At 40.3% G+C, this 27240-nt stretch overlaps 1 protein-coding gene across 1 annotated transcript in view; it reads right to left on the bottom strand.

Annotated features, from left to right (window-relative positions):
• The window catches only part of CEP192 (centrosomal protein 192), an 87111-nt gene that overhangs the window by 22893 nt on the left and 36978 nt on the right, over window positions 1-27240 (bottom strand). Inside the window, exons 24-39 of the mRNA XM_048508532.1 lie at window positions 25029-25153; window positions 24179-24830; window positions 22986-23216; window positions 20326-20470; window positions 19803-19962; window positions 15514-16330; window positions 13084-13232; window positions 12153-12383; window positions 10399-10515; window positions 9434-9577; window positions 7155-7215; window positions 4365-4501; window positions 4182-4274; window positions 3166-3281; window positions 2908-3084; window positions 2578-2668 (exon numbers count right to left, since the gene is read on the bottom strand). Coding sequence (XP_048364489.1) covers window positions 2578-2668; window positions 2908-3084; window positions 3166-3281; window positions 4182-4274; window positions 4365-4501; window positions 7155-7215; window positions 9434-9577; window positions 10399-10515; window positions 12153-12383; window positions 13084-13232; window positions 15514-16330; window positions 19803-19962; window positions 20326-20470; window positions 22986-23216; window positions 24179-24830; window positions 25029-25153 — 3446 coding nt within the window. The remainder of the gene's footprint in view (window positions 1-2577; window positions 2669-2907; window positions 3085-3165; window positions 3282-4181; window positions 4275-4364; window positions 4502-7154; window positions 7216-9433; window positions 9578-10398; window positions 10516-12152; window positions 12384-13083; window positions 13233-15513; window positions 16331-19802; window positions 19963-20325; window positions 20471-22985; window positions 23217-24178; window positions 24831-25028; window positions 25154-27240) is intronic.

A 27240-nucleotide genomic window follows, 5' to 3' on the forward strand; every position in this document is an offset into this window, starting at 1 on the left:
ATGGAGAAATGTTAGTTAATTCAAAAAGTTTCACTCTAAGGTGCCACAAGCACTGCTTGCCCTATTGTTTTGGTGAAATTCAAGTTGAACTTGTTTATGGGAGCCGACACTCCTAGACAAATTTTGTTTAAATTTGGACAGGAGGGATAGTCATCTCTGTTGATGAGCCCTTCAGGGGTGGTGGTTTATTAAATCGAACAAAGAGACAAATAAATATTGATACTGTTAGAGTGAGTGGCAGATTTTGACCCAGTTTAGCACTTCTTTCTTATCAGATGGAATATCATGTTTAGGGAATATTCTTTCAGTTCATTCTGCACAATCAGACCCAAAGATTCCACTGGAGGAGCTAAATCTACTGGGAGGGATTTGTCTTGTGGAGTGCTAAAAACTAACAAAAAACCCTGCTTATAAATCTGTTTCCCAAGCTTTCCCTTTATTTGCAACTATTTAAAATTGTGGATCAGGACAACATTCAGCCAAATTAGATCTTTCTACAAAACAGGGGGACCCCTAGATATGCAGAAAAGTCTAAAATCTTTTTTAAAAAACACAAGAGGTGGGATTAATTTCCTCAAAAGTAAAATAGCTCTGTGTGTGCATGTGCAGACAAAACACATACCTTTCAGGATCTGGTGGGAGAAAAGCCTTGGCAGGTACAGTAGGGCTGTGGAGAGGGAAGCCTTAGCGTGCTTGCTCAGAGGAGTCCAGTTGGACACTCTGAGGCTTCTCTCCCCAAAGCCCCACTCTTGATGGGAGGAAGAAAAAGACAGAGCTGGGGTAGGTGGACAGAAAGAGAGGAGGAGGAGAAGGAGGAGAAGGAGGAGGAGAAGAAGAAGAGGAGTAGTAGTTTGGATTTATATCCCCCCTTTCTCTCCTGTAGGAGACTCAAAGGGGCTTACAATCTCCTTGCCCTTCACCCCTCACAGCAAACACCCTGTGAGGTGGGTGGGGCTGAGAGAGCTCCGAAAAGCTGTGACTAGCCCAAGGTCACCCAGCTGGCGTGTGTGGGAGTGTACAGGCTAATTTGAATTCCCCAGATAAGCCTCCACAGTTCAAGCAGCAGAGCTGGGAATCAAACCCGGTTCCTCCAGATCAGAGTGCATCTGCTCTTAGCCACTAGGCCACTGCTGCTCCGGAAGGAGGAAGAGCAGGAAGGCAGAGAAGTAGGAGGGGAGGGGTGTTGGGCAATACACAAATGACATCCAGCTCTATATTTAATTACCCAAGTCTCCAGATGTGTCCATCATGGTTCTGAACTGGCCCTTTGAGACCAATTCAGGTGGCTAAGGCAGAACAAGCTGAATTTAGACAAAACAGAGGTAATGATGGTCACTAAGGCTGAAGTTTTAAAAGGATTCAGTTCATTTGTCCTGGATGCTTTGGTGTTGGCTTTTGCACAGCAGGTTAAGAGCTTTGGGGTATTCATGGCCTCAGGTCTTGCTGTTTGATAAAACAGGTTAATGCAGTGGCCAGCAGCACCTTCCAACAACTGCATGTGCTACATCAACTTTGTCCTTTCTTAGACTATCCAATCTGGCCACAAAGATCCTGGCTTTTGCAACCTTGCAGTTGGGTTACTGTAACACACTCTACATTGGCCTGCTCATGGAAGACAAACCAGAAACTACAACTGGTCCAGAAAGCAGCAGCAGCTTTATTGAAGAGACTAGCCAATGGAAACATACCTTGCCCACTTTGAAACAGCTACCCTGGCTTCCAGTTTATTTCCATATTCAATTTATGGTGATGGTTATGATCTTTAAAGCCCTTCACAGCCTGGGATCCAATATCTGAAGGACCATCTTCTTCCATATGTTCCTGTTTAACAACTACAGACTTCAGGCTGTCGCCTGCAGGAGCCAAGCATTGTTGCCTGAAGCAGCAAGAACCAGCAAGAACCTGGGTCTTTCCCATAATACTCTCATTCTGCAGAATGGGTTCCCTTGAAAAAGAAAGGGAAGCTGTCTTGCTGGAGATCATTGGAGGAGGAGGAGCAATGTGCCCCCTGCACTACTGAGGGGATATGATGATTCTGGAGTGGGGAGGGTATTTGAATTTATTTTATTTTATTTGGTTTTAATCTACAATGTTATCAGGTTATCATTATCCAACAGCTGTCTTGAGAAAGGAAAAGTACACCTATTTGAAATAAACAGATAAATGTTGGGGGCGTCTCAACATTTTATTTTGGATTGATGGCTGCTTCACACCAATTTTCATACATTTTTCATTTCATTTATTGGACTTGTACCCCGCTCTCCCCCATAGGGCTCATATGTAGATATGAACAAGTATTGCAAATACCGGGGCCTGGGAAGTTATTAAATGCAACAGAGAAGTGTTTCCAGTATGAGTGAAACATTCAAGATCCCTGTAACAAAACCAGACTTCAAAAGCACTCTGATTAACTGGCATATCATAACCAACACTGCAGCTCCAGAATTTTAAATTTTGGAATTGAAGTCTATTTTGGCAACAACAGAAGCTAACCCATTTAAAATTCTAAATAAAAAGCAACCCCAAATAATAAGCACATTTTGCCATATAAAAAAAGTTTACTGGTTTGCATCTCACCTGAAAACAGTCCTGATCTTGACCCCTTATCAACAATCGTAACTGCTGGGTCTGGGTCTGAGAGTCATTTCTCAGAGTTAATTTCTGTTGACTGAAAATGATTTTAAAAGTTTAGAATTCTGTTGGCCTTTGCTTGTATTGAGAGAAGAACAGGTTGCATGTTTTTCTATGGATCTGTGAGAGTGCTGCTTAAGGGGAAAAGTAGCACTATATATCCAATGATCCACTGCGAGTAGCAGAGTGCTGGACTAGATGGACTCTGGTCTGATCCAGCAGGCTCTTTCTTATGTTCTTACCATGCATTATTGAAGCCATTTTCTTGGTACTTACGCTGTCCTGCCTAGTTGTACTCCGCCCCATGCCACAAGCTGCTTGTTAGCAAGGATAGGGGGAACTTCTGAGTTGTGGCATATTTGTGTCAAAGGTTTGCTCTCCACCACAGGTACTCCTGCTTTCACAGTCACTTTATACTCTGGCCCAGAAGGCAACACGCAAATTTTCACAGTACTGTTAAAATAAAGTTTCAAGTTATATATTCTGCAAAAGGAAACATTGATTTTTGTGATTAGGTCAAACAAGGTGAGTTACCTTTCAACACTTCTATGGTCCTTTGGGGAGAACTGAACTGTCACTTCTTGCTCTTCCTCAGGTACAAGGGTCATTTCCTCAGGCTCAACAGAGATACTGTTGCTTGGTTCCAGCATCTAAAAATGAATACTGTTAGTTCAAGTAGCTTTCCTCAGCATGCTTAAGATGAGCTTTTACTTCTTCCTTTCAGAGAATATACAGGGCTAAGAAAACCAGGGTTCCGAACATGTCAAGATTGCATGAGCAAAAGCATTTAATAATGAAACCTGAGTACTTGGGATTTTGACTAAGTCACTAACTGTTTTAGTCAGCGCAGTATAGCGGTTAGAATGTCAAATGAAGATCTGGGAGACCTACGTTCAAATCCCTGCTTTGCTATGAAAACTTGTAAGTGATATTGAGTCAAACATTTTCCCACAATCGTCCTAAACTAACTCATAACCGTCCTAGACTAACCTTAACTAACTTTATGCTGCTGCTTAAAATGGAGGAGATAAGAATGAAGTTGTAAGTTGGGGAGAACACCTGGGTGAAAATATCAAAACAAACATAGGTCTGCAGCATGTGGGAACTGTACAAGATACAAACCCATGTGACTAACTTTGTTGCACTCTAGAAGAGAAACTGCATGTATAACTCACTTGAAGGACACTGCAGCTGGAACAATAATTATATGATGTCATGCCAAACTACTTCTGTGGCTTATCTCCCTTTTGTCTGCCACAGTGGCTGTGGCACAGAACCACTTCCACTGGCTCACAAGCGACACCAAGGAGAAGTCAGCCAAGAAAAAAGACTTATCACTGGTGCACCTCCTACATCCCCACTAACAGCACTAGGGCAGGAGCAGACAATAGCTAGCGGTTATCTGCTTCACAATTGCCTCTAGGGGTGCTCTGCCGATTCTTATTTTAGCAGGAAAGGAAAGAATCTTGCCACTCAAGCTAACATGTATTTACAAAGTTAGACTGGTCTAACAATTTCAGAAGCACTTCTTAAAACAGATAGTTACTTACCATGATCTTTAAATCAACTCTAATATTCCCAGCATTCCTTAGAGGCAGCTGCTGTCTTACTGATGATCCTATTCTGGCAGACATATATAAAGTCTAGGGGAAAAGATGATATCAAACAGCTGACATCAATACAGAAAGACTGGATACATAAAAAAATGAAATAATTTGTTTTTTAGAATATACCTGCAGAGCCTTTGGCGCATATATTCTAGGCGTTCCACATCTTGCACACACAGGAATACTTAAAATGTTAACAGGCGCTGGACAATCAACTTCCACATCAATTCTTGCCAAGTATTTATCTGGTGGCCCCAAAAAATCTGAAACAGTTTAAATTTGATTTTTGTTCAAAATCTTGTATCTTGTTCTATTTAATCAGCCAACACATTTAAAAATGTGGAAATTAGGAAAATAGACGAAATAGGTCTTTCATTAGACAGACTGCTTATGCTAACATATTTGGAATCATACAACCTCTTAAAGACCACAGCAATTACATGGGATTATGAAAAATTAATAACGGCAGCAAACAAAACACGCTCACCAATAAATGTATCAATTGTAGCTGAGAGAGGTTGTATGTCCCCATATATCCAAATATTAAAAGATTCAAATCTGAGACATGCACTACCTATGGCCAGATTTAATGTAATTCCATCGGCTATGTTGCAAGGAAGGTATCAAAAGAAATCAATGGATGAGAGAATTTGCTCATGTGGAGGTTAAATAGAAACTTTAGTGCATTCTCTTTTTTATTGTCCCAAAAAGGCTTCCATAAGAAGTAAACATTGGCATCAAGTGTTATCTAAGCTTGAGGGGCTATCGGATGACCAGAAAATTTACTTTCTTTTAAACAATTCAAATGAAGCTTTTTGTGAAATGGTAGCTAAATTTCTCTTTGATGTAACTAAGGCTTCGGAATGAAATACGGGTATGCAACCTTTGAACATCAGTGAGAATCTGACTGATTTTACATATGATTATATATTTTAGGCTGTGATTTTGTAATATTTTTATGCCAATAAAGGCTTTGCATTGTAATCAGCCAACAATGTATTATCTTAAGTTTTAATCAGCCAACTATGAAATCAAATGAGAAAGTCCTTGAATAACTAATTAAGAACCAAACAAGGACTAAAAACTAGCCTACATGTCAACAGTGGCACTGGAACAGTAGCAATGAAGTATTTCATATTAATTTTACTTAAACAAAATCAAAACAATTTATAAAAAATGGCAGCTTAAATTCACTATTAAAAAATCAGTGCAAGACATGCCATTACTACTGCGTTGTAATTATTTGTAATTGCTTTTCAGCAACCATAGATGAAAAGACTGGCTGTTAATACTTCGCGATCTGAACGTTATCAATAATCTGAAAGGCATGTCAGTGCTTCCGATGTTTTAGCATCACAGATTGCCACAAGGAAGAGAAGGAGAGGACTTCATTTTATGCTGGTTGCCATAATATATGGTTGACTTCCAAAGAACGTCCCAAGGAAAAGCAGCTTTCCATTTTCCTCATGATTTATTATGGAATCTGCCCTCATGCCCCTAGTTATACTATTTATGTACTTAAAATATTTATTAGCTGCTTTCCTGCCTTATAGGAACTCAAGGAGAGTTACAACCCCCACCCCCCACCCCCACACACAGCAGCTTCATGTAGATATTAAATAGCATGGGAGACCAGATTAAACTTCCACAGGCAAATAGTCATGGAACAGAGCAAGAATTCCCCAGCATCACCTTCTGGGCCCGGCTTCCCATGGTTGATGGTATGAAAGGCCACTGAGAGATCCAGAACTAGCAGGATCACATTCCTCCTATTTATCCTTCAGCAGAGGTCAAACCAAGTCAACCAAAGCAATCTATTCCAAATTCCAACCTAAAGCCAGACTGAAATGGGTCCAGAAAATCAGTATTGTCTAAAAGCCCCTGGAGCTGAGAAACTACTACCAACTTTAGTGCTTTGCTGAAGAATGGAAGGTTGGAGACTGGTCAGAAGTTCTCCAACATGGTGAGGCTCAGGGAGGGCTTTTTCAGAACAGGTGTAATCATAGCCTCCTTCAGAACAGGCAGAACAACTGCAGCTTTCTGGAAAGCATTTACCACTTCCCTCAACCCGTCCACCTACTCCCCGCAGCTTTTATCAGCCAAGAGCAGCAAGGTAAAAGACATAGCAAAGTAGGTTTCACCTCTCCAAGGATCCTGCCCACATCCCTTAGGTGCCATAAAATGAAAGGTATAAATTGGACAAGCAGATGTCAAAGACACATCATCTAAACAAGCTTTCATGCCTGCACCTAACCCAGAATAGATCTGGGCAATTTTGTCTGCAAAGTAATTAGCAAATTGATCACAGTGCACCATTGTATGGTCACAGTCCAATTTTCTTGGCTATGATGTAAAAGAGCCACACTGAATAGCTGTACTGGATGATTACACACAGATGCAATGCTGACAAGGAATATAGCCTTTCGGTACCATTAGTGTAGGAATGGCACACTGGTCTTTTTGGTGAAAAAGTGCAAGTGCATATTTACACAAATACAACCCTGTCGAAAACTACTACAAACTACAAAACTACAAATACTAGAATCATAATCTGATATCCTAGCACACTGCTTCCACTAACCTAGGCTTGTTTGCACAAGTTGCCTCCTACATTAAAGTGAACATCTTAATATTATGCTGAAATATATAAAGCCTTCTGAAATCTGACCTAAAGACCCATCCACACATTTTATGACAAAGAATCCCAAAACATTCTACACTTAATAGTAGTAACTATATCTGTTGTCGCATGTACCTTACTCTGTAAGATTCAAGCTTCCAGACACATTTGTCTCATTCAGAGAATATTATGCATGCTCAAATCTAATAGTGTCACAGAGCCCCTTCACATATGTTAAATTTAAGCCACAGATGCTGTATATAAAATATTTTGATCATTGTGTCAGAATTCTGTACCTGAAGAGATGCGCTTGCTTGGTGCATGGAACTGAACCCAAATGACTACAGCTTCAGGATCCTGGAGGGAAAGATACTCAAATCTAGTATGGTACAGACACTTCAATATTAAAAAAAAAGTTTCCACAATAAAGCTTGACATGTGGACATTAGTTTCATAAACACCACAGAACCATCATTTGCAACAATCTATTAGGACATTTTACTATACATAGATGTTACAACCATGAGCAACAGATGCAGAAAAAAGAGCAGAGCTCTCCTGGGATATGGGAGCTTGCTTTCTTCAACCACCTGGGCACTTCTGAACCATGACAATAAGAATGTTACCAACTGAGGTGTCAAGTTGCTATTTTTGAAATTAAAGGACAAAACAAAAGCAAGAAAATGTTTCTACATGTAGACAGTCTTAGAAATTTACAAGGTTTATATACCCTGCATTTCTGCACTCGTCAAAGCCACCAGGATTAACAAAATACATAATAAAAGCACATCTTAAAAACTATTAAAACTAAACAAACACATTATTGGGTCAGAAACCAAAAGACCAAGCGGGATCTCTCTGACAGTGTCTCATCTACGTACTGTGCGAAGAACTGTGCACTAAAGACTGGTGCAAACGGAATGCAGCGTGCTTCCTTGGGGATTGCACATACCAACCAAATGGAGGGAATGTAGACAGTGGCCACAGAAACAGTCCTGAGGAAGCTGTTCTCCTGTTCAAGGCTTCACTCCAGTGGGCATGGCAGTTGCTGTGAGGGCTGATCTGGTGCCTCATCACGGCTCTGCCATCTATTTGCCAGCCTTGGAGAATCTTCAAGACACGCACTGGAGTGCATTCCGAGCCTGAAACACGTTGGGACGCTGGGAGGCGGTATTGTGATTTCCCGCCAGTTTTCCTCTCACACCTGACGGCTGGCATTCAGCAGGGACATAAAGTCTCTGGACAGCAGGCAGAGGAGGAAGCCTACAGCAGGCAAAGCCGCCCCAGCTGGGTCTCCAGCCTACTTTGGAACCCGGCCTGTGTTCTCTTCTGCACTCTCCCAATCCAAAATAGAAATAAGAATGGCAAAAACTTGACACAAGTCCTGCCTCATTGCTGGGCCTTGTTCAGGGTGCAACTGTGGGCGCAGGCGCCCTTGGCCAAGCATACCTTCAGTATAATGTTTACAGCCCAGCTGTCCAGGCCATGCTTTGAAAATGCACATTTTTACACTTTTTTATATTTTTTACAAAGTTTTTTTTATACAGCAGTCTCTATATGGATTTATATAATCACTAGATGTGATCCCATAGAAATGTATGTTATTATGGTCTCTTTGATACAAACGCATATGCCACAGTTATCTCCATTGTGTTACTTGTTTTGGTGGCATGGGCTCCTTTCCCTTGGCATGCTGGGAAACAAGCCTGGGTCTTCACACAGGCTCTGCTGCCATGTCCATCCATGTATGTCATTCATAATACTCAGTCCTGTATCTCTCAGTAAATGTTAAACTTCTACTTAAATTATTGAAATAATTAAAACCAAGATAAGATAGACATAAAAACAGCAACCAAAACATAAGGCAGGAAGGAGGAATCACAGTGTGACTACAAAGCATGGCAAAATTGTGTGTTAAACCTCATACTTTTCTTGAAACAAGATTTCATTTCTGATAGCAGTGATGTCATATGAGCGACTAGTGAAATATTATTGTTTTAATATGAATACATCATCTTCCTCTGCAAAAGGATATGCAAAGCAGTTTAGTATAAGTAAAACACTCATACACACATGAATGATGGTATGAATGATACAGAGCTGAACAGCAATTCATTGTTTGATGCCACAAGCGCCTGCCAGGCTCCACCTACAATCTGAATCCCATTACTGCTAACCAGGTGATTCTTTCTCAGCAGGGAACTGCGTACACTATAAATTACCACTAACATTGCTCCATCCCTGGCTGCTCCTGCATACATCAAATGGTGGGTGAAGACAGCATAGCCACTAAATATTCTCAGTGAGTGGGAGCTTGTGAAAGCCATACTGTCATGAACAGTTTCTGGGAGACAAGTTCAGATCTCCATTCTGCCATGGAAACTCACTGAATGACCCTAGGCTAGTCACTCTCTCAGCCTAACAGACCTCATAGGGTGGTTGTTAGGATAAAATAGAAGGGAAGAATGCTGGTGTAAGCCAGTCAGCTGTGCTGTGGAAGAAAAGTACGATATAAATATCTAAATACAGTCTATTGCATAAATTACCTTTGGTACCACAGTCTATTGCTACTTACCTGCTCATTGTAGCTTGGATTCATGACATGGGAGATCACTGAAGGAGCTGCTAGCTGAGAGATGTTGTATGTCTGGACTGTACTTTTAATGGGAAGATTAATGGGTTCCTTGGAAAACGTGAAACACCGCCATGCAACAGCATTCTGCAAATTAAAATATTTTTACACAAAGAAAGAAGACCATTAGCAAGTTCAGAGAAACTATCTCATAACCAAGCTAAATTCCCACAGATTTGTATTAATGATGCCCTTTTGATATATCAAGTAGGCAAACTTTTATGTTTCTATTAATAATCAGGAATCCTGGTCACTGTGCGCAACCCTCTTCAAGGAGAAACTAATCTTGGCATTATGTGAGAAACTTACTACTGACTGGAGAAAGGAAACAACATCACAGGAATCTAACAGATAAAATGGTTCTTTACATAACAGACCCTTGAATAAGAAAATCCTAATTCGCACATTCTGAATTGTCCTATGCCATTTTACAGATCTATCTTCCTAGAGTAGGATCCTAAGTAAGTCAACTGTCATTGTAGGACTGGTTGGAGAGAATCAGGTGGATAGCCATGTTGGTCTAAAGCAGCAGAAATCTTTTTTAAGTCCAGTGGCACCTTTAAAATCAACAGTTTTATTCTTTATAAACTTTTCATGTGTATCTGAAGAAGTGTGAATGCACATGAAAGCTTAGACCAAGAATAAAATTTCATTGGTCTTAGAGATGCAACTGGACCCAAACTTTTTTTCTAGTTGAAGAGAAGTTCTGGAATACAAACAGGTGTCAAAGGTAGGAAGTTCTGTTAAATTACCCAGGGATACTGTGTAGAGAGCAGGACAGAAGGAAAAGAAGAAAAGTTTACCCACATATATATTTTCTTGCAAACAATGATGAGGCCAATGTAGCTATCACTTACAAACTGTTTTTAAAAAATAATTTTTAAAAAGATACTAGCTGCTATACTTACTGCGTTGATAACAAGTCTGATTGGCACTCTAGCATGCGTCTTATTAATCAGTTTTAGTGGAAGAGCTTTCCAGTTGCCAAATGCCAGATCGCCAAAGTCAAGTTGGTTTACTTCCACCTAATATTAAGAAAAGGAATAGCCTTTGAAAATTGAGCTACACCAAGACAGACTTTTTTGTACAGAAAAGAAAGTAACTCAGACAAGAGAGTTTGCCCATCGTTCATTCCAACAGGGCATAGCTGTCAAGGATCCAGCACAGGACAAAACAGAGCAAACGGCTGAAGTGTGAATCCACACACTTCAGGTTAGAGCTGCCACTAGTACCCATACTACCCAGTAGCCAGAGACCGAGTCTCCAGCCATTCCCAGCTCTAAACAAGAAACCAGCCCTGTAAGACTGCACACTCACAAGGTGAGTCCCAAAACAAGTTACTTCAGTAGCTGTAGTCAACTTGGGCCAAGGTACTGGATTTACAATGAAGCCTTCCGAATGTAAGAACACACAAAAACATAATTAATGTAATTTATCAAAAGGTTGAGCAGGAATCTATAAAGAAAAACAAAGAACTGCAAAGCTAATAGGTAGTCCTAGATACTTACAAACAATGATTCTCTAAATTGAGTGGGTACTTAACAAGGCAAGAATCCAAGAGTTTCAAAGTCTAAAATCAGTAAGTGTCCAGTTGGCCTGGTGCACCCTAACCAAAGTCTCCACAAGGAAGGAACAAGAGTTAAGTCAAACCAAGCCCTCAAGTTATGACTAAGACATCCAACTAGAATGCTTTATGTTTTGCAGCCTGCTCTGGCATGATTTAGGATAGCCAAGGAAATGTAGATCCTGACCTATGATGTACTCCAACTGATAATTGGTGTTGCTGATCAGATAAAGTGATGAATCAAGTGAGAATGACAATCACTAGTCAGTGTTCTGCAGTTAAACCAATTAACATAATCTCTTGTGTTAACTACCGGTATATGAAATGTGTAGATCTTAGGACAACTTTGAAACCTTTAGGGCTGATTGTACTCACTGCACCTGTGAACTACCTCCCATCCCTACTTCTCTCTCCAAGTCACTATCAGTCTGGCCTTCGTGCACAGATAGCAAAGTTTTTCCATGTCCTGCAAGCCCTCATCTTGAACCAAAGTTCTGAGCTAGAACAAGAGACCATGAAGAAGCCCAGTCTCATGACAAATGAAAACAAAAGACTTTCTCAGAAGCATGAAAAAGACAGTCACATATCTAGTGGTTAAGAGATCATTATGACACAAGCCTGACACAAGATAAGTATCTTTACTTAATGGCACATTTATGCCATCTATTCAATTATTTTACTTAATCTATTTAATACTTTTATGCAATCTATTCAACTATTTTATTTCCATGGATTTTGCCGACATAATGTTAAATGCAAAACCCTATCGCTACTTCCCCTCACACTACCTCCCCCTCGGGATTTAATAAATGTCCGGGTAGTTTTAGTTGTGTTTTTAATTAACTAGTGTAGTAGTACTGTGGACTCAAATTCATGATTCCATTGTTTAAAACACTGGCTGGAAAAGCCTGACCGGCTGTATGCCACAGAAATATTTCATAATATCTACATCTATAAACTATTCATGGAGCCACGAGGATATCATGTCCTTCTATCTTTTTTCCTAGCAAAACCACTTTTAACTCTTTCCCAGTAAGCAAGTTTGTCAAAATGACCATAACTGCACCTTCACAGAAAGAATGAATGCCAAAGTTTTACCTCAAGTTCGGGAGTTTCAGCAACTGCATTCAAGATAACCCGAGCTGCTAAAGCTTCTGCCTGGACTATTGTCTCTGCATCTGCAGAAAATGGCCAAGAGGCAACGCTGAGAACACACTGGAAGACTCCCTCTTGACAAGGTAAGAACAGCATTTTTATATCTTCTGTAGTGCACGGTCCAATGATGGTTTTGTTTTTAAATAGCAGGCATCCATGCTTCAGAGGTTCCATCTACCAAGAACAAGTTTTACAAACACATTCAAGATTTTTTCCCAATGTATACATCGAAGTTGGTTCTGGAGGTTGAAGACTTATGGAGCTATGGTTGTGTCAGCCACATTCAAATCTTGTCACATCTCTCTCTCACACACACACACCAGTTACACAGGTAGATACTTCAATCAGTATCTGAGGACAGGGTTCATAGAATAGAAGACTTTGGTATGGCTCCTACTACACTGCAAGGTAAAGCAGCCATACATTGATGTCCCCAGTGTGGCAGTTATTAATGCTTACCAACACCTTTCTTGGCACCAATTAAGGAATTTTAAAAAGTGGGCACCGTCAGGTGGAATTTTTGCTCATCGGGCCTTCTGAGTGGCCTGCAGAGATCTGACTGGCTGTGAATACTTAACAGTTGCTTTGGCAGCAGCCACCCCCAGAGCACAAAAATCTTCAGTGCATGGCTGAAGGCAAATTGTGTGTATGCAATAAAACATTTTTAAGCAGTATATTCATTTTTAAAAGGTACCCTAAAATAGAGATAATGCCTGACATTGGAATTCGTTTTAAGACTTATTCTTAAAACTTATGTATAACCCAACTCCCTGATTTTCTGTGGTTGTTCTTATCACTCTTTTATCAGAATTCTGAATGTACCTGGAGGCTCAGAAAATGGAGGGACTTTTGCTACACACAAAAGTTTACATACCTTTTCCCCATTAACAGTAATGCTACGCAGATCAATGCAGACTTGTAGCCAGCGTTCAGACGGATTAAGAATGCTAAGGACTGTTTGTGATGAAAGCCCCACACAACAAGCGTTGCAGAATTTTATCTCTTCTGGTACTTTCACATGCTCTAGAGGGGAAAAAAATCCAGTCCAGATACTTAAAATCTTGACCAGCATAAAATAGACACTATTTAGACACAGTAGTTGACTGTAAGATTAGAGTGATCCCAACAATTAGAACAAAATGTAATGCTAGGAAAGTATCTACTCGATAGATATTTCCAAGAAGCATAATTTCATATTCAGCAGCATTGGGAACCTGAAGAGGGGACCTTTAACTTGCAAAAGGGGATATTCCCAAAATCTTGTTCATTTCTTAAGGTGCTACTGGCTCGAATCTAGTTCTACTTCAGACGAACACAGCTACCCTCTGAAGAAGTGCATAAGAACATAAGAACAAGCCAGCTGGATCAGACCAGAGTCCATCTAGTCCAGCTCTCTGCTACTCACAGTGGCCCACCAGGTGCCTTTGGGAGCTCACCTGCAGGAGGTGAGAGCAATGGCCTTCTGCGGCTGTTGCTCCCGAGCACCTGGTCTGTTAAGGCATTTGCAATCTCAGATCAAAGAGGATCAAGATTGGTAGCCATAAATCGACTTCTCCTCCATAAATCTATCCAAGCCCCTTTTAAAGCTATCCAGGTAAGTGGCCATCACCACCTCCTGTGGCAGCATATTCCAAACACCAATAACACGTTGCGTGAAGAAGTGTTTCCTTTTATTAGTCCTAATTCTTCCCCTTAGCATTTTCAATGTATGCCCCCTGGTTCTAGTATTGTGAGAAAGAGAGAAAAATTTCTCTCTGTCAACATTTTCTACCCCATGCATAATTTTATAGACTTCAATCATATCCCCCCTCAGACATCTCCTCTCCAAACTAAAGAGTCCCAAATGCTGCAGCCTCTCCTCATAGGGAAGGTGCTCCAGTCCCTCAATCATCCTTGTTGCCCTTCTCTGCACTTTTTCTATCTCTTCGATATTCTTTTTGAGATGCGGCGACCAGAACTGGACACAGTACTCCAAGTGCGGTCGCACCACTGCTTTATATAAGGGCATGACAATCTTTGCAGTTTTATTCTCAATTCCTTTTCTAATGATCCCCAGCACAGAGTTTGCCTTTTTCACAACTGCCATGCATTGAGTTGACATTCCCATGGAACTATCAACTAAGACGCCCAAATCCCTTTCCTGGTCTGTGACTGATAGCACTGCCCCTTGTAGCTTGTCTGTGAAGTTTGGATTTTTTGCATAACAGTATAACACTAACTACAGCTTGAGGACACCCCCCGTCCCTGTCAATGCCTTCTATATGCATATTGTATTCTGTTTGCTTATGTAGGAAAAGGTTCAATACCAGAAACTACTATGTCTGGCAAAATTAATATGGAAAATTGCATCTATATCATAGGCCTAAATATACTGCAGTACAGAACAGAAGATCTTTAAACATTTCTCAGATTAGATGCATAGCTAGCCACTATTAGCTTTAGAACATTTAACTTTTTAAAAAAATTAAATTTATTATTAATTTTATATACCGCCCTCCCCCTGAGGGCTCATGTAGGACACACATTCAAAAGTTAATACTGGGATGTGCAGAGGCCCTAGGGATTTTCTCAGATGTCTTTGTGAAAAGAAATCCTTGGTATCCTGGCATGGCACAGTTGGTCTTCACCTATTTGGTTACCTCATCAGCATGGGAACCACTACGGTACACTGTTCACATTAGGCATATATACATACATAGGTGTCAGAAGCATATTTAAAATAAAACAGTAGAAAAATATGTGCTTATGTCAGCAACTGCATTTCCTATACTTGGAGGCAACTGTTAATTACATAAAACTTTGTACTGGATAACAAACATTTCAAATTCAAAGAAAGGGAACAGAAAGTAATACAGGAAGCAAAGGACCTAATGTCAGAGGTGCCACAAATAAGCAACACGTCAGGCAAAAAAAAAAGATGGTTCTTTTGTGAAGAGAAGCTAGAGGGGAAGCCATGTCAGTCTGTTTTGTGACACTTTAACGTTTATTGGAACCTAAGCTTTACTGGCCTAGAGTCCACTCCAGAGAGCTGAGGATTCACTTCATGAATCTGCTGAAGTGGATTCCAGATCATCAAAGCTTATGCTTCAATACATGTTTTAAGCTAAGGTGCCACAAGACAGCTTTTTGTTTTCATGTTGTAAACGAGGTATCAACATACACAAAATGCTTTATGTTTATAAGCACAAGCAAAGGCAAAGAGCATAGAGGATGTATGAAGAAGGAACAAAATCCCTTTGAAAGTTGACTGGTTCAGAGTGTTTTAAACAATGAGGTGAAAAAAATCAAAGACAAGCAGACATACCATATTCAAATGGCACAGATGTTTCCCATCGTCTAGGACCAGCCACATCAGCTATTTGCATTGTCGCTGATTTGCTATTAAGAATAGGTGGACTGGATGTAAACTTGTAATGTTGACTTGCACCCAACAATCCAAACCTAACATCTGGACCCAGGGCCATTCCTGCAGACAGTGAGTTTGGAACATGACCCACAGGGATGCTAGAATAAATCAGTCCTGTTGGAAGACCAAAAACGTGAGGACAACTGAGAGGATACTGAGGCAGAGCAACGTTTGCACTTGATGGCAAGTTTCCCACATACTGTTGGGCAAATGGAGTGGCTCGAAGGGAACATCCTGTTAACAAGGTTGGCATCACAGACGGTACTGCTGGATTCTTGGAAGCAGCATTATGAGACTTCAAGTCTGATGCATTTTTATTTAAGGGAATACAGCCATCCAAACCTTGGAAGGATGGCGACGTATTTAGAGAGGGTAAGCCCAGTCCATGTGCTACATTTGTATAGATGTGACATGGTACAGGAATACCAGCCTGACCGAGTTCCTTGTTACTAGGTGCGACATCAGGACAAAAGCGTGAACACTGCTGTTTGCTTTCTGATGCACATTCTGCTGACAATTTCTGGTCCTCAGATTGCTTATTATGCTTTGTAGATTCAGCTGCCTCTAGTTTCTTAGTAAGACTTCTTTGAGTAGGGCTTACGGAGGGTTTTTGGTTTGTTTGCAAAGCAATGTTCTTTTTTTCAGTGTCCTGCTCCAATGCTGAAGGTGGACTCGTCCAAACTATTGTTGTGCTCAACTCATTATTGTCATCACTCTGAATAGAAAGAAATAATTTACTATTTGTAAAATCTGGTGAAGATAGCAACTATATGTATAAAAATACACATTATGTACTCCCCCCCCCCCCCCCAGTAACTCTACAGATAAAGCAATACAAAAACTCAATACATGTAAAACACAAGAAAAAAACATTTGGAAGTCACAAATGATTGACTATGAAAGCTGGGCAAGCATGCTACACCCCAAAAGCTAATTTCTGCCATTAAAATATACTGATACAGGCATGGATCCCTGCTAAAAGTACTGAATGGTGTGTAAAGGGGAGTGGCGATTTTTAGATTCTCCCCTCTGTGGTGGACCTCTGACACCCCAGAGCAGCATTGAAGGGCTGTCATGGAAAGGGGAAGATGGGGAAGGAAGTGCTATTGCTTGCATCATCACATTCACACACAACTTTTAAAGATATAAAAAGGTATGGTTTTGGATACACATGATCTTAAACTGCATACGTTCCTCTGAAGAAGATACAGTCTGAAGGAATCAAGAGATCACCCACTCACTCAGCAGAAAGCATCTCTAACTAATTGCTGGTGACTCAAACAAGACAAGGAATGTCTTCTCAAAAGTCAGATCTACCACACTTCTGTTGTTTGAAACTAGAAACCAAAGGTGAGAATTACAACTAACTCACATCCTTTCAAAGCAATAAGGGAATTAGCCCTTTAAGAAAAGGAATCTGCTGTGAAAGTTCTTGAGCGATACAGCTGTGCTTAAATATTTCATTTACGGGCTGTGTACAAGTTTTGCTCAAGCAAGAGGACTTTTATATTTAAAGATGCACAGCTAAGTGAAAAATGTTCCTAGAGCAGCCTACATCAATTTCTATTTTAAAGGTCAAAAATCCCAGTTTAGAACATTTATTATGTAAATTCCATGATGCTTTTGATATCTAGAAAGACAGAAGCAACATGAACTGCAGATACACCAATTATGCTCAGTCTGAGCAGATATTTACCTGAGTTTCTCACAAGTGTATTAGCAGTTTCACCATGTTTCCAGGTAGCAACTTTTTTTTGTAAAGAAAAGGTAGTGGTAGAAAGAACTAACTAGCGCTAGGGAGTGAGACAGAACTATTGAGGCTGCTGAGATGCAACAAACATCGTCCACCCTCACTTGGCTGAACCAAATTAACAGTGATCAACACAGGAACCAACATTAAAGTCTAGATTCGTAGAGGCGAGCACCTTATATCTCCTTAGATGCAGTTGGTTGGATCTACGAGATTTATCAGCTCCCCTGCCAGCATGGCCACTGGTCGCAGCAGGCAGGGGCTGATGGGAATTGTAGTCCATAACATCTGGAATGCCAAAGGTTCGCCACCACAGGTCTAGATGGAGCTACTAAGTGATACCAAATGAGGACGATTTCTTGCTACCCAAATGTGTATAGTCAGACTAAATCCTTTTACTCCACTACAGCTCTACAGAAAGTATTAGGCTGGGTTCACACATGCAGAGAATTGAGGGGATAGAATGGACTGCCCCATGTCAAGTAGATCCTATTCTAAAAAGAAATCCAAGTTGTCAATCTGCATGCATTTTTAGAATACAAAGATGGAATCAAAAAGGACTACTACAGCAGTCAACAAAACGAAGAAGAGATAGTTTTATACGCCACTTTTCTCTACCTTAAGGAGTCTCAAAAGTGGCTTACCATAGCACCCTCCCTCAACAACATCCACCTCATGAGGTAGGTGGAGTTGAGAGAGTTCTAACAAACCTGTGACTGGCCCAGGATTCACACATCAGGTTTCATGTGGAGGAGTGGGGAAACAAACCTGGTTCACCAGATTAGAGTCTGCCACTCTTAACCATTACACCATGCTGGCTCTCAGAAAGCAAAGAGATCTGATGGCGCAGTGCAGAAGAAACTAGTTTATTAATAATATCTGGGACAGCCATCCTTGTTTACCAAGAATGCATTTTTGTGAGAGACTCAAATGGAGTGGTAAGGGAGGTAGGGAACACCTGCCCAGCTAGCCAGATCAGCCAAATCAACCCTATCAATCAACTGAATGACAGATGTTGCAGCCATCGTCTTCATATCCTATTAATAATTTAATGCCCCTGTGCATTTTACATGTTGCTTTGCCAGTGGTTCTGAACTATTGTATAAACAAGGCCATTAATAAAATAGTTATCTTAACAACCACTATTCAATACAATAGAACCCACCAACCGTAACCTCAACTGGTGCATACCAGTTTACCACTTCAGAGTTCTGCCATTTTATGGTCTTGGATGTCCAAATCAGGTCTTAGCCTATCATTTTTTGTGCATTAGCACTGGGATAGTACTTCAGCCATCTTGATTCATCCAAACCTTTGAGATATCTTCCCAATTTATTCTAGTTGGGACTCCAAAATATTACATTAAGGCCCTTGGCTTCTCTTTAGATATGTTTCTAAACCATGATGAGGCCCAAATACTTTACAAACTAAAACAAAGAATTCTGGATGTGGAAAAACAAACTCTACCAGCCCACTTCATTGGTCCTTGTTCGCCACTGATTTATGGGATATCCCAGTCATCCTCAGGAGCCTTACCAGATTATTTCTCTAACCTTACGTCCCGTTTTATGACGTGCTTTTATGCAGGCACGTTTCAATATCCTCCCCACTGTAATAACATGTGGAAGACACCTTTGTATTACGCCACTTAGAAGGACCTGTCCATGTTCTTCAATCACATTGGAAACGACAGAACACACTGACTTACATAAACAATTTATTGAGCCGTATATAAACTCAAAACCTGCTCTTTTTGACAGGGTTAAGACTCAGATACTCCTCAACGATTGTTGTTCTAAACAGACCGAGGATGTGGCAAAGTTTCTTGCTTTGGCCCTGAACAAAACTTAGTTAACCTGATTAGGTTTTATTTTGTTTTCCTTCCCTTTTAATATATTTTATTTATTTTATTTTATTTTAAATTATGCCTAATAAAGGTGATTGATTGATTGATATTTTCCCTATTACCTATCAGGAATATTTACTAAGCAGCACTGAGCAAATCACAATCTGTTTATTGTCGAAGGCTTTCATGGCCGGAATCACTGGGGTGCTGTAGCTTCTCGGTTGTAAGGAGAGTTAGGCTTGGCTTTAGCATTTCTTCCCTGACGTTTCGCCTGCATCTGTGGCTGGCATCTATCAGATCTTCTGAAGATGCCAGCCACAGATGCAGGTGACACGTCAGGAGAGAATGCTGCCAGAACACGGCCATACAGCCTGGAAACCACACAGCACCCCGCAATCTGTTTATTACTAAGCAAACATTAACCTGGGCCATGGCAGTGAGAATATCCTATACACTGGACCATAATGGCACTTGATTTAAATTACACTTGATGTACATGAAATGCTGCTGCAGAGATAACCTTTTAAGTATGCATTATGAAGAGCTACATTACAATTTTTAAAGTGATTTGGCATCTCGCAGGCTACTTACCTGACCCCTCCTGGGACTAGAAAAAACTGAAGTCTTATCTGTGTTCTCAGAAGCAGAGACAAAGGTCAACTGGCCCAAGGTGGGACTAGAATATACTGACTGAGGTAATGTACTGTCACTGCAAGATGTTTGTTTAAAATTAGGCGTTGTAACATCACATCTAAGAAACAAAGTACACAGATTTTAATTATACATCCTCCTAGTTTCCTACACAACCTTTAAACTTTGTATAGATTAACTCTGTCTTGTAAACTGCCATCCACCTGATTCCCTGGGACAACAGCAGCTTCCCCCAAAGGAAAAATCTTGGTAACTTCACTTGTGCCTCTCTTTCCCTTCCATCCCTAACTCATGGGGACTAAGCAGAACTGCATATGCTGCCAGCTTTAATAAAGTACATAAATCAGTCAATACTTCTTAAAAGAAATAATCTTAGCTAATTAATACATCATAAGGAGAAAAATTAACAGCATATTGGCCCTTCCCTGTCCCTCAACACTGTGCTTTCACATTTAGGCCTTACTCTGAAAGGGTTGTTCCAGAAGCTTCACTTGGAGATGAATGAGTAAGAGGAGAGGTTGAAGGCCTGAAACTGCATTGTTCGTCTGAAATCGGCATACAGAGTATTGGAGATGTAGACTTCTGTTCAGTCTCTGCAAGACCTTCACCTGGACAGAAAAGAAATTAGATTTAGGCATAGAAGGTCTCTTTGGCCTTAGTGGGGGACATCTTGTGAGAATGGGTGATTATTCCCATTGATTTCAGAAGGTGGGACTTCCACAGGCTTCTGGAATGTCCATGGAATACGTCTTCAATGAAGTTCTTGAAGCATATGGCAAAGTTCTGGAAACATTCCCTCTAGCGTGAACATTCTCGAAAGGAAAAAAATATTGTATCTATTATTTCCCCGCCTTTCAGATACAATGGACTTTTGCAGAAATATCAATATGAATTCAGATGTACCTAGAGCAATGCACTGCTCTACAAAAATGACTTTTTGGAAGGAAAGAGGGATTGTTCTCAAGGCAGGCAGTTCTTGAACTTGCAAAGTGAGAAGGTGCACAGAGTATTTACAGAAAGGTTCTAGTGGTGAGTTCATAATCATGCATACCCCGCAAACCAAATGTAAATCCCATCTGGGGAATCTAGGAGTTGTAGATGTGGTAAGCATGGAAGCTACTTTCAGTACATATTCAATACAAGGGTATTTAATGTGAAGTATAAAACCTAGCTACCACAGTACTACAGAATACTGAAGATTTTCTCTTCTGAGAACCAGGGCCCTAGAGAAACTGCTGGCAGACGACAGATGTCGGCTATACTGAGAATGAATTCCTTCTTCAATTGCATGCACATCATGCAGACTGGAATTCTACCATCTTAATTTCCTACAAGAAGCCTACATACTATTAACAAAAGCTTTTAAAGATGCAAATACAGCAATCAGTAAGTTGCAGTCAAATGGCATATACTGGAACCTTTGGTAAAAGATCCAACTGCTTAAGATGACATAAACCATTCAATAATTCCTTAAGCTCTAAAAGCTATATCCACTGTAATTAGGAACAAGTATCACTTTATTTTTTCTGGACATATCTTTGCAGTGACTCTGATAACCAAGCAGGAATGCTAAGAGGCCATTTAATCAACATGCTCAGCACAGAGTATTTGGCCTCCTTCATTGTGAAACCTGAGTCGATTCCACACAGTACAAATATAATGTGCTGACAAAGGGAAATATCCCGGTTTGGGCAAGAACTTCGCATGGGTCCCTTCCCCCAAGCGGGATTGACCAGCAATATTTCCCTCAGGTTTTTTTTAAAAATGCCAAAACCTTTGCTCCCTTTTTGGACAGATTTTATTATTTTGCATATCACAACGTTAAGGGGGGTGGGTGGGCATCTGCAGTTTCATGTTTACATCTGTCATGGTTTCAAAGCCCAAAACTTTTTTTCCAGTCTGGAGAAATGGGAGGGGGAGGTCCTGCTTTGGCTCCCAGGATTGAGGTAGATTGTCCACCAATCAGAAGTGTTCCCTTAGCAGAGGGTGGGAGTGGGTGGAAGGTGGACTGTGGTGGTGGAACAGCCAAAAAAAAATGCAGGAGAAATTGGACGTTTGTGCCTGCGTGTTTGCATTGTAAAAAAAGGGGGGTTCAAGAAAAAGGGCAGAAAGAAAACAGATTATTTCCTTCACGGAAAATGGGCACCCATGCCAAGGACAAAAAATAAAATAGACCCAGATTCAAAAATAACCGTTATTATTATGCTGTGCAGAATCAACCCTGGTAAATAATTAATTAGTATTGCATATCAGTGTTAAGCCAAAAAGACCTATCTATCAGGAGAAGATCCTATGATATTCCAGTTTCCCTGCTCCAAGAACTACAAATGTTTTTTAAATGGTGTTTGCAACAATGGGATGGACCCGTGCCTGCTGTCACTTGCAGTTTGGCCCACAGAAACAATAGCCCTCCTAGTGCATCTACAAATGGCACCTATAATTCAACCATCTCTATGTGAAATGAACACAGAGAATACTTGCTCTGTCTTGAATCCTCAGTTCATCCTACACAACCTTATTCTTCTCCATCTAATCTATTAAAGTTCGCAGGACTCAGGACAGCTCAAGTGGAGGCTCTTGAGTAAAGATTGATGCATTGTTACCTTTCATTGTAGGTGATGTTTAGAGAGAAGAAGTTTACGTTTCAATATGTTTTAATGTGAAGATAAAACTGAGAAGGGGAGACCTGCAAGCTACTTTGGGTCCCACTGGGGAGAAAAGTGGGGTATAAATAAATAAATATTGCTGTCAAGTCACAGTTGACTTATAGAGACCTTATAGGGTTTTCAAGGCAAGAGACATTCGGAGGTGGATTGCCACTGCCTGCCTCCATGTCATGATCCTGGCAGTCCTAGGACATCTCCCACCCAATCATTAGCCAGGATCAGGGCTGAGAGTATGTGCTGGCCCAAGGTCACCCAGCAAGCTTCCATGGCACAGGTGGGGATTCGAACCTGGTTTCGCAGGTTCTAGTCCATGACCTTAACCACTACATCACACTGGCAATTAGGGGTACAAATATAGTAAATAAATAAAATAAATACTCTGCTAATTCTGGTTCAATTTCACCATTTTCAAGGTAAGGTGCTGCAGAAATTGTCTGTAAGTCTAACTGATACTTACCAGCAAATTTCTGGTCATCAATAGGTGATTTTTCAAAAGTCACATGCTTTTCACTGCTACATGCAGTATTCTTTTTCAAGACACTCCCATCATGCTTGTTTTTGTACTGAATTTCATGTGTAACCTTTTCTTCATGAGGATTCGCAGGAAGAGAAGGAACCAATACTGACGCAGTCTTTATGTTCAGGGGTGAAGCACTTGTGCTAGTTCTATTTTCTGATTCAGAGTGATCTGGACAAAAGACAACGTATAATTCCTTTTGCCTCATCTTGCTAAGTCTTTAGCAGTTGTCCTGAACTGTTCTTATTAATTTCTGCTAAGGATACCATTTTTTTACTGTACATTTCGGGATAAGCCTTTGAATACTTTTAAATACCATCTCTTGCATTTCCTAATCCAGGAGATTGTAAGTGTAGGAAAACCAAGAAGCTACATAATTTGGGAGGAACGAAAGAAAATCAGTGAAGAATCTCCCCATAGTAGCTAGAAGAGGTTAAAATTCTAGATGAACTACGGAGTTGTATATTTTAATTCATATCAGTCACATTAACAAAATTACATAAAATGAACTGTGAAGAATACATGCTCAGAGGCAACTGTGAAAGTCTCTTGGAGCCTGGTCTGGGCCTTCCCCAAAAGTGCCACGTCGCTAAAAACTCTGGTCTGAAATTGTTTGATCGCACTCTTTCGGGGAGTCTTTGTGGGGCTCTGGGGGGGCTGGTTTTTTTTTTTAACTAGAGGCACCATATTTGCAGTGTAGCTGCTGCTGACTCTCGTTATGAGAACCCCAAGTTTGGTAAAGACTGGTTCAGTGGGTCCAATTTTATGGCCTCCATTTGTTCTCCACTGGAAACAATGGAGATTGGATGGGGCCATCTTCTTTGTGGGCCTTTAAAATTAGACACCAGACCCAATGTTTACCAGACTTGGGGGTTCTCCTAAAGAGCATCACCTGCAGCTATGCTGCAAATTGGTGCCTCAGCCTCACAAAGGTTTCCTTTAGGTTTAATACACCAATTTTTTTTCAGATATTCAAAAAAAGCCAGAAAAACTCATACAGGTACGATGATTTGATTTTCAGATTTTCCAAACACCCTGATGCTTATTAAACCAAAATGGGAAAAATCCCAGGGGGAAAAAACCCACAATGCAGCTATTCAATAACGTATAAATCAGTTTTAATTAGGACTCACTGGCACGTGGTATCTTTGTTACACTCCCCTCCCAAAGCACTTCTGCACACCCAGAGCTCTCTTTTGAACCTGGTGCAACGGAGGTGTGCTGTTTTGACTGAATGTCATCATTTGTATTATATTTTTCTTCTAAACATGGACCCAGAGAACGTGTGCTAACGTTCTTTTTGGAAGAAGTTGTATCACAACATGAATCCTTGGAGTGGTTTCCTTCACACCCTCTTTCCAGGTGCTGTTCTTCTTTTCCATGCTTTTTAAACAAATTGTTTTTGGACAAGTCTTCTGCAGGAGACTTTTTATGTTCTTGTTTATGCAAAGATCGATGCCAGTCTGTGCTAATGTCCTCAGGATTAAACAGGCTGGTCTTATTCTCCTCTTCAGTTTTCCTGAGATACTTCTCAATATCAAATGTACTATTTCCTTCATTGTTGGCTAAAAACTGACTGATCACAGAGAAGTCTCCAAGTTTGCCATCTTCAAGAATGGCACTCTCTCTACTGTTATTTAAAAGTGCCATTATCATAGCTGCTAACTGTGAAGGTTCAGCACTAACAGAAGCATTTGAAATAGCAGATGCAATTGTGCTTATTCTCAGCACAGGTGGCTTTAGCTCCGGGTGCACTCTTTCAACATTTCTTTTTCCAGTTTTGTCCTAAAATGGGGGGGGGAAAGGATTAAAATATTCAGTTTAACATTTTGGACCAAGCTGTAGTCCTGGGATAAAATATTCTGTCTTTTACCTCACAATATGCAGTATCCACTAGTGACTTATTGAAGGATCTTTATATCTTTCAAGCTCAAACTGTTACAGCTTAGACAAATGAGCATTCATTTTAACTATTTTAAATACCTGAGTTTTGCTTTTGGTATCCGTTTTTATGTTTATATTTTTGCCAGCTACGGTGTCCTTTTCAGCAAGAATGAAAGTCGTTGAAGCAGTGTGCAGTTTCTTTTTAATGCTGTCTTCTACATTTCCTAGACAAAAAGAAACCGATTTTTAGGGAGTTAACTAGAACATTGCTTGGTAAACTAAGCAATGAAAAAGAAAGCACCAGAGACTAATGGTGACTAGGAAACTGTTTTTAATTTATATACAAGATAAAAATATAATGACCTTCATTATGAACACATGAATTGGAGTTTTAAAAATGTGGTGTTTTAAGATATTAAAAATGAAATACACAGTTGGGTTCAGACAGCATGACAAACCTGTTTGTCCATGCCTGATGACAGCCTGTTTCTGTGTTCATGAGTTCCCTCACATATGTAATCAAAAGCTGGCTGGTTTTAAGAAGCTTTCAAGCACTATTATTTGTGACATTAGAATGCGGGGTGCCTGGATAAACCTGAATTTGTTACCAGCCTCACAAACTGGGATTGTGGAATTTGTTACCAGCCCCACAAACTGGGATTGAAGAAAAGCTCCAGTGTGCCCAGGGAATGGGGGCATTCAAGCACCACAGCCAACTGTGGCTTGATAGGAAGCCTTCAATAATCCTCCCTGCATAACTGATGGGGAAGGGACAGAACGTATCCATAAGGATGGTAAATAGTTGTATTCATGACTGTAATGGATGCTTGCTCTGATGCCTTGAATGCAACTTAAGCTTCTCAAAAGCACACCTTATCATTGACAGGTTACTTTCCAATGCCCCCAAGCACAACACTTGCATAACATTAAGACAGAGTAACCATGTTTAATGGCCATTAAGTATTTGCAAATTTGCAGCGCTTATAACTCATAGCCAGAGAAACAGAGACATTGTTAGGAATTTGTTACTGGCCCCACAGACTGCTTGGCACTAGTCTGAAAACCTACACAAGTATGGGGCTTCCAAACACAAGCTGCAGCTGGTTCTCCTCCTCTTTGGCCTGCATGTCTTCATAAAAAGCTGAAAAATTAGTTGGTAATAAAATGCAGAACAGCAGCAAGGGCAGCAGAAACATGGCAGAAAAACGAAGAAAGGAAAACAAGCAAGGGACAATGTTTGGCAACAGAAGGACTAAGAAGAGAGAGTGTTGTGGAACATCCAGGAGCAAGATCCAAACTAGCCAACCAGATGAACATAGTAAATCTGGAAGCTCAAAGGCTTCTATGTTTTACTAAGTTGATTTCTGGACAGAGGAAGATGGCTGTGATCATTGATTCCTTATGGATTATATCCACTTTAAATATAAATATAAAACTATCTAAAAATCACGTTTAAATTTTAAAATAGCCTCTATGTTTCCCACTGTGTGACTTCAAACCCCCTCTTGAATCTCTTAGTATTCACACTGAACTTTCTAATGTTTTCAAGATTCTGTCCATGCAAATCCACGTATTTACTAGTATGCAACTTCATCAAATTCAACTGGATTTATGGCCAAATAAATGTGATTAGGATTGCAAGATATAATATTTTATTCATGTAGTGGCTGAATCATGCATTAAATAAGGTCATCAGTCCTGTTACATACAAAAGCTAAAATTACTTATCTGTATCACTGCAAAGAAGCAGCGTTTATTGAATCTTAGCACAATGCTTGGTAGCATGGTAGTTTGCTTTTACATTCAGTTTGCTTCAGCTGAGACACTCTAGATTTGCTGCCAATGGGAAAGAGATGAGAACTGCAAAGGGTCTCACTGGCAGGAAATGGAAAAATGGGTGTGCAACTTGGCAAGATTATAAAAACAGTCTGTTGTGTACATGTCTCTGACTAGAGGAAAGCACACTAGCAGAAAACACACGTGACCGTAATACAAGTGTGCATGCATATCCTCTCACACAAATAATATTGAACAGGCCTTGCTTGATCTCAAGCTTGAATATGAAAAATAGATTTTTATTTTTTTAGCTGTTCATTCTGGTTATCTTCTAGGCATGTATCACACTGAATATGTTGGCCTCCTTGTCAATGAGTACCAAGGCCTAATATCCACAACTTCCATAGCGAAGGTGCTTCCCAAATGCAGAAATCAACATTTAATGTTGATACATCATCATTTTACAAAAGAAACAAACCTGTTTATTTCACTCAGCTAAATAGCACGCACCCAATTCACAGATGGTTAAATGCTT

This window comes from Sphaerodactylus townsendi, linkage group LG09 (assembly GCF_021028975.2).
Source record: "Sphaerodactylus townsendi isolate TG3544 linkage group LG09, MPM_Stown_v2.3, whole genome shotgun sequence".
Lineage (NCBI taxonomy): Eukaryota > Metazoa > Chordata > Lepidosauria > Squamata > Sphaerodactylidae > Sphaerodactylus > Sphaerodactylus townsendi.